This window comes from Mycteria americana, chromosome 3 (assembly GCF_035582795.1).
Source record: "Mycteria americana isolate JAX WOST 10 ecotype Jacksonville Zoo and Gardens chromosome 3, USCA_MyAme_1.0, whole genome shotgun sequence".
NCBI lineage: Eukaryota > Metazoa > Chordata > Aves > Ciconiiformes > Ciconiidae > Mycteria > Mycteria americana.
The window spans coordinates 12,532,054-12,543,467 of NC_134367.1; the positions used below are offsets into that span (position 1 = coordinate 12,532,054).

Below are 11,414 nucleotides of genomic sequence, written 5' to 3' on the forward strand. Positions count from 1 at the left end.
ACATTTCTACTAGCAACTCTCCCAGGGCTAGGATGAAAAAGATCTTGAGTGAGTGAACCTCAGTGGCCACTCCTGACTCCCTGAATGGGTTCATTTTGCTTTGGGTGGGTTTGTCAAGGTCTGTGGTTAGTAAAGGCGGGATCTGGACACATGACATTAAGATAATGGCTGAAAACAGGTTTTGGGTTAAGGATTCAAACCTAAGTTGGCAGGTCTAAGGGACCCAAGTGTCTAGGTGCCAACAACTGAAGAGGTCCAGTCTGAGTGTCAGCTACTGGACAAACCATCTATTTGAGGGACCCACATTATGTGCACATGTGAACCACTAGCACCCATCAAACTGGACAACAGGAATAGACCAGCATCTGCGAAAACCCAGCGTCAGAGCTGGTGCCTGGGTCTCTGGGTGTAGATATTGGATGGACTTAGGGTGCATGCTAATATTTAAGAGACCGGTGAATGTGAGTGTGCTTGTGAGATGAGTGAGTGGATGTACGCATATGTTCTGCAAGCAGCCTCCCTTCTACCAGACTGGGATGGGACAGACCCCCTCGGTCCTGCAGTCCACTAAATTTGGTTACCTCAAACAGGCTACCTCTGAGCTAATATTACTCAGCTGAAGTTGGTCCTAGAAGCAAGTGTTCAGCAGGTCTGACTGTCAGCTCACTGGTATGTTTAGACTCCAGAGTAGCTATGAGAGCAACCACCACTGTAATGACTTCTGTAACACTCCCCAAACCCCCCCCATCACTTCTGCATGCAACATGCAGGCAGGTTATCAAGACATGCTTGGCCATGTACTAACAACTATGCTATGCTCAAACACACAATCCAACTTGATCCAGAGCCACAGAACCTGCTGAAATACCTAAGAAAGAAATCTGTTCTTGCAGACACCATGAGGGTAGGGTGCAGAATGCCATTCTGACATACTCTCTTGCTCCACTTATACTAATACCCTAAACTTTCCCAGAACATTTCATCGGTACAAAGGCCAGCTGGCATGGAAAAGTCCATGTGCATGCTAACTTTCCAGAACACCATGGCTGCTTCCAAACTGCCTAGTGGGAGCTCACGAGCTGTGGGAGAGCACTAACCAGCCCCCGTCCCTGGGCCAAAACTCTGCCACAGGCTGCTGTTGCAGTATAACAGCAGAGGTGTTGCATTCCTGTGCTGGGAGCCTTCCCTGGCACGGTTGCATCTACTGATCCAGCCTCTGCATCTCAAGCTGAAGACCCAAGGCAGGCAGAATTGAACATGGCTTTTGCAAAAGCCTTTGATCTGCCATGAGACTCAAAGACTGGTAATGAAATATTATAGGTGCCCTTAATGTCTGTTTTCCCTGTGATGGATTCTTCTCTGTGAGATTGATAAATATTAATAAAACATTTTGGTAAAATCTCTACTAGAAAACTAAACACCACTGGGAAACGCTCCCAGGCCCTAGAACTCAACCATCTCTATGTTGTTAAATTGTTATCACTGTCTTCTAATTCTAAAATTGTTAGAAGAGTCCATGGTTTGGTTTTGGCCCAGGCCAGCTAGCTCTCTCCCAGACGAACCCATCCGCATTTCAGGGGTTGAAAACCATGAACGAGCTTGGACATGTCGTGGTTTAGGAGGCTATTCTGTGCCAGTTCGCTTCAGCACCAAACAGCAGCCCCAGGTACATCTGATTTACTAGCGGGGACATTGCTATTAGCGAAAGGACCTTTGGACAGATGGAAGGACATGCTACTGCTGGCACATCCTACCACGTTTTATTTTTGAGCCAGGGAAGGAAGCAGCATCCTTGCAGAAGTAACTCTGACCACGACCCGCAGTTTGCTTTGGGTTGTCTCCAGGACCATGCTGGGGACGGGATGGCCACCAAGTTGTTGGTGGACATTTCCCAGTGTACAAGCTTGAAGACTACACAGAATTGCGAAGTCTTCGGGTGAGATAATAAGAGCATTGGTTCAGCAAGAAGGTATCGAGGAAGAATTTGAAAGATTGTGGACTGCAGCAGGAGGAGATAAGGACAAAATTCCATTCATATGGGACCCAAAAGCGGTTACAGTGATATCAGAGGAACTAGGCGGTGAGGAACCAGTCTCGGAATGGGAGATGCCCACTCCAAAGTCATCTTTCCGAGACCCTGTAACTGGTAAAGACAGGAATTTGTGAACTGGACCAAGCTGGTGTCCTAGGGCTGTGGAATTTCCAACTTTGAGAAGGATAAAATCAGTAACAACTGGCTGGAATTTTATAGAGGCATTCCCCACAGAAAGCTCATCACAGCGTTACAGCTGAGAGCTAATGTCTACCCCACAAGAGAATTTTTAGCAAGGGCAAGACAAGACACTCAAATTAAATCACACCAACATTGTCAGGCAGAGAATGAGACCCGTTTGCATATTATTGGATATTGTCCAGCAGTACAGGACACTAGGATTAAAAGACCTAATCAACTATGTGAATTATTGGCAGATGAGGCCAAAAGGAAAGAATGGATTGTATTCCAGGAACCGCTGTTGAAAGATGAACAAAATGAATTATATAAACTGGACTTAGTATTTGTTAAAGAAGCTCAGGCCCTAGTAGTTGACATCACGGTGAGGTATGAGAGTAAATTAACATCGTTGGCTGATGCAGCGGCAGAGAAAGTTAAGAAATATCAACATCTAAAAGATCAGATTCAAGAACTGACGAATACCAACACTATCAAATTTCTAGGATTTCCTTCAGGTGCACGGGGAAAACGGTATCAAGGCAATTACGAGCTGCTAGCAGAACTGGGACTCTCCACTTCCCGACAGGAAAACGTCGCTCGTCGTTGCTCGAATTGGGCGCTGTTTTCTTCGGTGGACGTTGTACATATATTTGCCAGTCAAGCATGGACTATTTTAAGATCTTAATGAATTATTGAATTGTAACGGTATCATTTAATGACTTGTTCATAAAGTGATTCTTTCTTTCTTTCTTTCTATCTATCTATCTATCTATCTATCTATCTATCTATCTATCTAAGGCTGGAGCCGGACCCCCCCAGGAGTGCCAACGGTGACAAAAGCTGCCGAGGGTGAGGGTGACAACAGCAGCTTGTGTTGGGGTACCGATGGTACGTAGGGATGTCATGGGCTCGGAGCCGTGAGGCGTCATCTGTCCTGCCAAAAGGCGTTGATTACCGGTCTTTACTAAGGTGGACGGGCCACCTTTACTTAGCCCGGGAAAGGAACATGTACAATTTTACATATGGTCGACCAATAGACCGTACGCCGGCTGGGCACCTTCCGGCAACGGCCTCCCGGGCCCCTCTGGCGCCGGGCCGCGCCGCCTCCGCGCGGCGGAGGACTACAATCCCCACAATGCCCAGCGGCGCGCCCGGCCAATCCTAACGCACCCCCGGCGCGGGCGGCCGCCGAGCGGCGAGGCGGGGGCGGCCACTTCGGGCGGAGCGCCGCTCGGCCCGCCGGCATGGCCGCGGCGGCGACGGTGTTGGCGCTCGGCGGGGGGCTCCTCCTGGCCGCCTGGCGCTGGCTGCGGGGCGCGGCCCGGGCCGCGGCCGGGGCCGGGGCCTCCATGCGGGGCAAGACGGTGATCATCACGGGGGCCAACAGCGGGCTGGGCCGGGCGGCGGCGGCCGAGCTGCTGCGGATGCGGGCCCGCGTCATCATGGGCTGCCGCGACCGGGCGCGGGCCGAGCGGGCGGCCCGCGAGATCCGGGCCGAGCTGGGCGAGCGGGCGGAGGCCGAGGGCGGCGGCGAGCTGGTGGTCCGCGAGCTGGACCTGGCCTCGCTGCGCTCCGTCCGCGCCTTCTGCCACCGCGTCCTCCAGGTACGGCCGGGAGGGCTGCGGGGCGCGGGGCTCGGCCCCGCCGGGGCCCATCGGGCCTGCCGGCTCCCGCAGCGGGTACCGACAGATTCGGGGCAGCAGTAGCCTGCCGCGGAGGCCGCGGGCTCCCTGTGAGGGGACGCGGGGTGCGTGAGCCGGGTGCTAACATGGCGGCGGTGGTGGCGTCCTGGGGGCTCCGTGTTTACAGGGCTTGTTCCTCCTGCTGGCAGTCCGGTGTGGGGGTGCGGCATGTTGCCGAGTTCACCGCAGGGTCTGGAAGGAGGGGATAAGCAAAGGGGCCGTGAATTAGCACCTGGAAGCATAAAGTTCGTACTAGTTTGGTCTATTCTAGTCCAAACTGGTCTAGAAGCGCTTCTGGTCTAGAAGCGCTTGTTTCTGTATGAGGTAAATGATTTATCTTCCTTTCTGTCTTAATCAACTCTACCTTGGCCTGGCTTTGTTGCTTTAAATTGGTGTCACAGCTCAGCTTTGTCTCCAAAGAAATAAAAGTTCACAAGTGCACTGCTCACAGCTCCAACCATCCTTCTGCAACCTCCTCAGACAGTCCCGTCCCCCACCATTTTAAATCTCTTGGCCAGTGCTAGCTGAGTTTAGCAGATAGGCATTTTTGAATATATAAAGTTTCTGCAGATTTTTTGGACACACGAGTTTAAAGAAAACAGGGACATCCAGTTAATTTGCCTGACAGAAACGCCACTAGGTGAGTTCAGCAGTGTTATTAGACACCAGAGAGCAGAAGGAGGCACCGCTGGAGGTGGTACTCCATTCCCAGGAAAAGCGTGCTTGGGGACTTTCATCTCACCACATGTAGCTACTCAAGTCATGAGACAAAGTCACGGGAAGCCAGGCTTAATAAGTTCTGCTGCTGCTCAGAGAAGTACTTGTTAAGTACTTGAAAGATGCCCAGGTGCTGTTGTGAGAGGGAAGAAAACAGAGAGGGACTTTATTGCATTAATTGTCAAATAGCTTTTCTAAAAACTGAAATGTCTGGAAAAAGTCAAGTTTTAAGTTCCCTAGTGGGGCTCTTTGTAATTATATACATTCATGCGTATGAATCCAGTGATAAGGTCTAATTTGGCTGCAGTGTTCTGGAAAAATGTGCGTATATGAAAGGATATAAAACATGGATAATAAACACAAAAAAAGAAACATACTGTCTAACTTCTAAGAGTTATATCTTTTATAGTACAAAATACCCAAAAATGTGAATTTGTTAGCATCTCTTTATTGGTAAAGCCAGTACAAGTGACTTTAAGTGAGAAATGGGTGAAGAAAAAGAGAGTGCATATATCTGCAGAGTGCTGCTGGCACCTGTGTTCTACCTTTCATTTTCAAAATAATTCCAAAAGCAGCTGAATGACAAGGGACGTGAGTTCAAGAAATACTTTCAAGAGCTGTTCCACCCAAGTTCCTGTTACTTATCTTCTCTAACCTGTGACTCCTTTTTGGAGCTGTTAATTCGGGGGGGTTTGGGGGTTGGTTTGTTTGGGGGTTTTTGTGGTTGGTTTTGTTTGAGATGAAGACTTAAATATTGGCAGGATGGGGAAACAATGCACTCCCATTGCCTAACTTAATTTGTGGGAGGTTTCCTCTGCACAACTGCAAGTGATTACATCTTTCACTCCTCAGTCTTGCTGCAAAAATAAAAGACTTTGAGATGTTGGAGTGTTCCATGGAAAAATGAAGAAAATGGAACTGAGCTCGGTAGCTACAAGGAATAGCATTGCCCATCAAAGCCATGTTTTGTGCACTCTATTGCCCTTGGTCATAGTAGCTGCCTGCTTGGCATTGATCACATTATTCTAGATTATTAAATGTAGGAGTCTCAGAAAATAGCACACTTGGAGGTCTCGCTTCTTGAAGTGTTAAGTCTTGCAAAATAAATCCTCCAGTCAGATGCTACAGAAAGTTTCTAAACAATGTTTTTCTCTAAAGAAGAAAGAAGTATCACTTCAGTGAGCGGATCTACCGTCGGTACTTAGAATCATAGAATAGTTTGGGTTGGAAGAGACCTTTACAGGTCATCTAGTCCAACCCCCTGCAATAAGCAGGGACATCTTCAACTGGAGCAACTTGCTCAGAGCCCCATCCAACCTAACCTTGAATGTTTCCAGGGATGGGGCATCTACCACCTCTCTGGGCAACCCGTTCCAGTGTTTCATCACACTCATCGTAAAAAACTTCTTCCTTATATCTAGTCTAAACCTACCCTCCTTTAGTTTAAAACCATTACCCCTTGTCCTCTTGCAACAGGCCCTCCTAAAAAGTTTGTCCCCATCTTTGTTATAATATCTCTATATAGTATATACATATATATATAAAGCCCCCTTTAAGTATTGAAAGGCTGCAATAAGGCAGCCTTCCCTTCAACAGGCTGAACAACCTGAAGGCCCCCAGAGCTTTCTCTTCAACAGGCTGAACAACCCCAACTCTCTCAGCCTGTCCTCATAGCAGAGGTGTTCCAGCCCTCTGATCATTTTTGTGGCCCTCCTCTGGACCTGCTCCAGTGGGTCCATGTCTTTCCTGTGCTGAGGGCTCCAGACCTGGACTTCTTCAGTCCTGTCCTGGTTTAGCGATAGTGACCATTATGTCCCTTTGGGTGAAGAGGAGAAGTGAGTTTGATGCTCTTTGGATCATGCCTCAGGGACCCAATTATATGAAACACTGAGCAACCTCAAGTCCCACAGAAATCAGTCTGAGGTTGAAGTACTTGATGTTTTGTGTGATCGGATGCCAGCATCATTAACTGAAGACCAAGTGCAGATTTGGGGTTTGCTCTCTCTGTATCATTGCTGCTAATGGCAGTCAAATAAAAGGCAAATGGTATAAAATTCATTTTGAGGTTCTCTATTTTTATAATCAAAATGACCCAAAATGATCTCAGCTTGCCTTCCAGTCCCTGCATTGGGTTTAAAGAAATAGTAGCAAAGAAAACTCATGCTGCTCTTTCTATAAAGTGAATACATCTGCTTCTGATTCGTGCAAGCATAAATTTCCTGTAATACTTTCACAGTCTTTTGTCAGAGGTGGGTGAAAGTGTTGAATTCAGAGCTTATTTAGGCAGCTTACTTTAATCTGTATTTTTTTTAAAAGTTACTGTTTTGGGTAAATTGGAGAGCTCTTAATTTTTGAGTGGATGTTGGAGCATGAAGAGCATGATGTATTATATATATATATTTAAATGATCCATACCACCCTCTCTGTTAATTACTTGTGTTTCCTGATTCTGTAGAGTATAACATACCTCCTTGAGTCTTTGTTTTCTGCCATCCTGAACCAGAATAGTGATCTATCAAATAGCATGTGCTGAGCATGCCATAAGTATTTCAAGCCACAGTCCCATGGATGCACCTTAGTTCTTGAGTAGACCTCTTAGACTCAAATTGTATGCAACATGAATGTTACTTTCCTGTGATGAGTTCTGCTCCATAGTTCTCACCAGCAGCACAATGACGTGTAGTGATTTTAAAATAAGACAGTGTTTAAAATCATGAGAACATTGTTTTGCAAAGTTTTTCATGACATCGCCCCAGTGAGACGGTGGGTCTACAATGTAACGGCTTCTCTTCACCCTGAGGTTAGTTCTTTGGGCTAACGCTTTTTGTTCCATGTTTACATGTCTTTGGCACAGTAGACCCCTTGCCTATGGCTGAGGTTTGCCATAAATGAATGTGTGTGCTTTTGCAGTGCAATAAATAGGTTATTTTTAAAAGGAAAACAAAACACATCACAGAGGTAAATTATCACTGAATTGCTATAGAAAAAGCTGTTCCTGGAGAAGCAGATGATTGTGTTCTCTGTCTGCATTAAAAGTAGTTACTGCTCTTGTGTACCTGCATCCTACTGGGCTCAAGTACTCAGTTTAGTGGTAATTCAACTTACGGGGTTTTTTCAGCAGTGCTTTAAGAGAATATCAGGAAGTTTCAATTCAGAAAACTAGGAATGAAATTATTTCTTTCTAACAATGGCCAATGAGAAATATTAAGCGTAATAGTATGTTTTGCATGACAGTTCTAAAACTGAATGATTTTTTTCTTTCCTGTTTAAAGGAAGAGCCAAGGCTGGATGTTCTGATAAATAATGCAGGGATATTCCAGTGTCCGTACATGAAGACAGAGGATGGTTTTGAGATGCAATTTGGTGTAAACCACTTGGGTCACTTCTTGCTCACCAACCTTCTTCTGGGCCTCCTCAAAAATTCTGCTCCGAGCAGGATTGTTGTAGTATCCTCAAAGCTTTACAAATATGGAGAGATCAACTTTGAAGACTTGAACAGTGAAATAAGTTACAATAAAAGCTTTTGTTACAGTCGGAGTAAACTGGCTAACATATTATTTGCAAGGGAGCTAGCCCGTCGGTTAGAAGGGACAGGAGTCACCGTCAATTCACTTCATCCTGGGATTGTCAGAACAAATCTAGGCAGATATGTGAATATTCCTTTGCTGGCAAAACCCCTATTCAACTTGGTGTCATGGGCTTTCTTCAAAACACCTCTGGAAGGAGCCCAGACTTCTATTTATTTGGCCTCTTCTCCTGATGTCGAAGGCGTGTCAGGAAAATACTTTGGGGACTGCAAGGAGGAAGAACTCCTGCCCAAAGCCATGGATGACTTGGTTGCAAGAAAGTTGTGGGATATCAGTGAAGTGATGGTTGGCTTATTGAAATAAGTGCCAGGGGGCATCTGCAAAAAAGAGTGCAGATAACTATGCAATGCCTATTTGCAACAGTGTAATTCTCACTTTAAATGCTATGGGAATATAGATTGCTTTGGTCAGTAAGTATTAAATGAGGGAGTGGTTCAAGCTGGAACTCTGTTTTGAAATAAAGGACAATATTTAATAAGCACAGGCATTCAAAAAAAGTCTGAAATAGAGTTTGAGGGTGTGAATATAATTTCTGCTTAAATCTGCTTGGAAACTCATGTTCTACAAATAAAAATTAAACAAAATTGTGTTTTGCAATATATATGAATATTTGTCATGTTCCACTACTTGTAGTCGGGCTGGACAATGCAGGGTACTGATGGTGAAACACTTCTGTAAAAAGGTTTTGAAAATAGGTCCTAATAATAATAGGATTGTTGTCTTTTTTGAGCCATCACAATGAAAAATGGAATAAACAGTTTTACTGATATCTTACACTGTAATCGTTTAAGCCTCTGAGTGCCGTTCAAAGACTTGTTGTCAGCCCCATGGTTCAGTGAACAAAACTGTTGAGCCATATACAGTTTAGCTGTGAAGCACAAAGTCAACTTTTTTTAGTGATGTCGCTGCTATTCAATGAATATATACGCTTGGTTGTGCAAGCTGTATTTTTATTTTCATGTGCTGAACTTGCTGTTTCTTGATATGCAGACACCTTGGGTTTCATTAAAAACGTAGTTGACAGATGTATTATGGTCTTGATAGGGCTTTGCATGTCATGAATTGTGTGCATACAAAGTTCACAAGACCTCACCCAGATTAGAGCAAAGAATATGCTTTTCAGTGTGTGTTTGGTTTGACTGATGGCACTTTAACTCAGTAATGAGATTAGATAAGTCTGTCTAATACAGTTTACTGAATATTCTTTAATAAAAATCTTTTAAAAAAAGACTTAGCATTCATTCTTTCACTGTGGAAGATCTATGAGAAACCAGCAGTCTGGACGCAGTAGCCAGTAGCACACTGGACCTATTTTCAAGCAGAAGATTTACCTATATTGGTTTAGGGAGCCTGTCATGTAGGGTTGGTAGAAATAAAATGGGCTCCAAATAAATACGTGGGTATTACGTGAAGCTGTGCTGATTTATTCTTTTTTTAATTCATATAACTTACAGGTTCATATTGACATTTATGACTTCTCATTTTGCTCTACATTAATAAAACATTCTAGCGGTTAAGATATATAGAATAAATATGGAAGAATGATTTAGAGTGATCTAGCTTAATAAATATTACTCAAGGGAAAGAGTATCAATAATAAATGATGTATTCAGTAGATCCTTATAGCCTACTTATAAATACATATCAGTTCTGCACTTCAGGTAGCAACCGACCAAATTTTTGAGAATCTTTCTCTGCTTGTTTACTCAGACTGTCAGCATATTTTAACTTTTGCAGAGTGGAGTGGACCTGATCTATCCTTACCCTTCACCAGCAAGACTGTGCTCTGGGCGAGTGACTCGGGTGGGGGTGGAAGGTGGCATTCCAGAAAATCACATGGCAAGCTACGAAACGGAGCAGGTTTTTAAGATCTTGTAACATGTTGAGCTTTGCACTGCTTGCTGTCAGGCAAGGTGTAGAGATGGGCGTGTTGTCAAAGCATACCCTGAGCGTTGAGCAAAGTTCTCAAAGTAATGCCAGAGGGAGGTGTGTAATGTGCTTAGGGAAGATTCTGCTTTGATCTTCAGTGTTGCATTTCACGTTTTCGTTCTAAATACTTGTAAGTAGCTGCACACAGCACCTTTAAACAGCTAGCTAAAGAATTAAAAGTTCATTAACATGAACTTCTCTGTAAAGAGATACAGAGAAGCTGAGCGAAACTCGGGTTTGTGTTTTCAATACTACTGTAGCAATACTAAAGGAACACTACTGAATTGTTTCACTGCTGAAACACGTGTATACCTCTTGCAAAGAAAGCCTTGGTTGCAAAGGTGGAGAATGGAGAAGGTGGCTGATCTGAAAATACTGTAGTAAAGAAAGAACTGCGCTGAAACTGTCTGAAGAGCAGAGGAATATATAATTTTTTGGACTGAATGACCAACATAGGATGTGCACTAGCCTTCAAAACAGCAAAGGTGGATTTGTACTGAAATAAGACTGCGGAATAAGAAGTACCAGCCATGTAGTATGGCTGCATAACGTGCAATGCTTCATACATCTACCAGGTGCTTGTTTTTATTTTCTTTTGAAACATTGCAGAAATAAGGGCCGTTGTCAGAAAGGGATTACATTCCTGCAATCGTAATTAAATTACAGCCCTCATTCCAGAGTAGGAGAGTGATCATGTGATACTCTTAATGGAATATTATGTGCCTGAATGAATATTGCCTGAAAACAATTTGAAAGGGTGGATTGTTAGGAACTTACCAAAAGGTAAGCTTTTTTCAACATCTGAGGCTGAATATAATTTAGCCTCTGTCAACCAGAAAGCTTTGATTATTCTCTTGAGATATCTGTTAATGTTTGTTTATGTGACGCCTTTGTTATTCTAGTGGCATCTAGGAACTGGAGACCTCAAAGGTTAACAGATACTGCAAAATGTAAGTGCAAAACCAAAGACAAGCCCGTATTTCAACAAGCAGTTAATAATGCTGACTCAGTCTAGGTTAGAACCAAGCTTTTTGGCTAAGGAAGTATATCTACTTTACTCTCCGTGATCTTGGTAAGCTCAGATATATGTGTATGATTTGAGGATTGTCTGCTGAATGTCTCCTCTTGCAGCTGGTAGAGGATGCTCTAAGAGGAGATCAGCACCTTCACACTGCACCCCAGTATTACAGTGCCTTCAGAAAGATGCAGCAAGCTCTGTTAATATTCTATAAACCATTTATATCAAGAGCATGCAGCCAAAATCGGGACACAGTCCAGATGCCTCCC

General features: G+C 44.4%; 1 protein-coding gene across 1 annotated transcript; it reads left to right on the forward strand.

Annotated features, from left to right (window-relative positions):
- The first annotated feature begins 3,416 nt into the window (after window positions 1-3,416).
- RDH14 (retinol dehydrogenase 14) lies at window positions 3,417-9,440 on the forward strand. Its single transcript, XM_075497883.1, has 2 exons — window positions 3,417-3,816; window positions 7,884-9,440. The coding sequence occupies exons 1-2, from the start codon at window positions 3,457-3,459 to the stop codon at window positions 8,499-8,501; spliced, it is 978 nt and encodes a 325-aa protein (XP_075353998.1). The 5' UTR covers window positions 3,417-3,456; the 3' UTR covers window positions 8,502-9,440.
- The last annotated feature ends 1,974 nt before the right edge of the window (window positions 9,441-11,414 follow it).

Excerpts from the sequence above, each read along its gene's own strand:
- RDH14 (XM_075497883.1), top strand. The coding sequence starts at position 3,457 with ATGGCCGCGGCGGCGACGGTGTTGGCGCTCGGCGGGGGGCTCCTCCTG. Across the intron at positions 3,817-7,883 it reads TCTGCCACCGCGTCCTCCAG|GAAGAGCCAAGGCTGGATGT; the intron begins GTACGGCCGGGA and ends TCCTGTTTAAAG.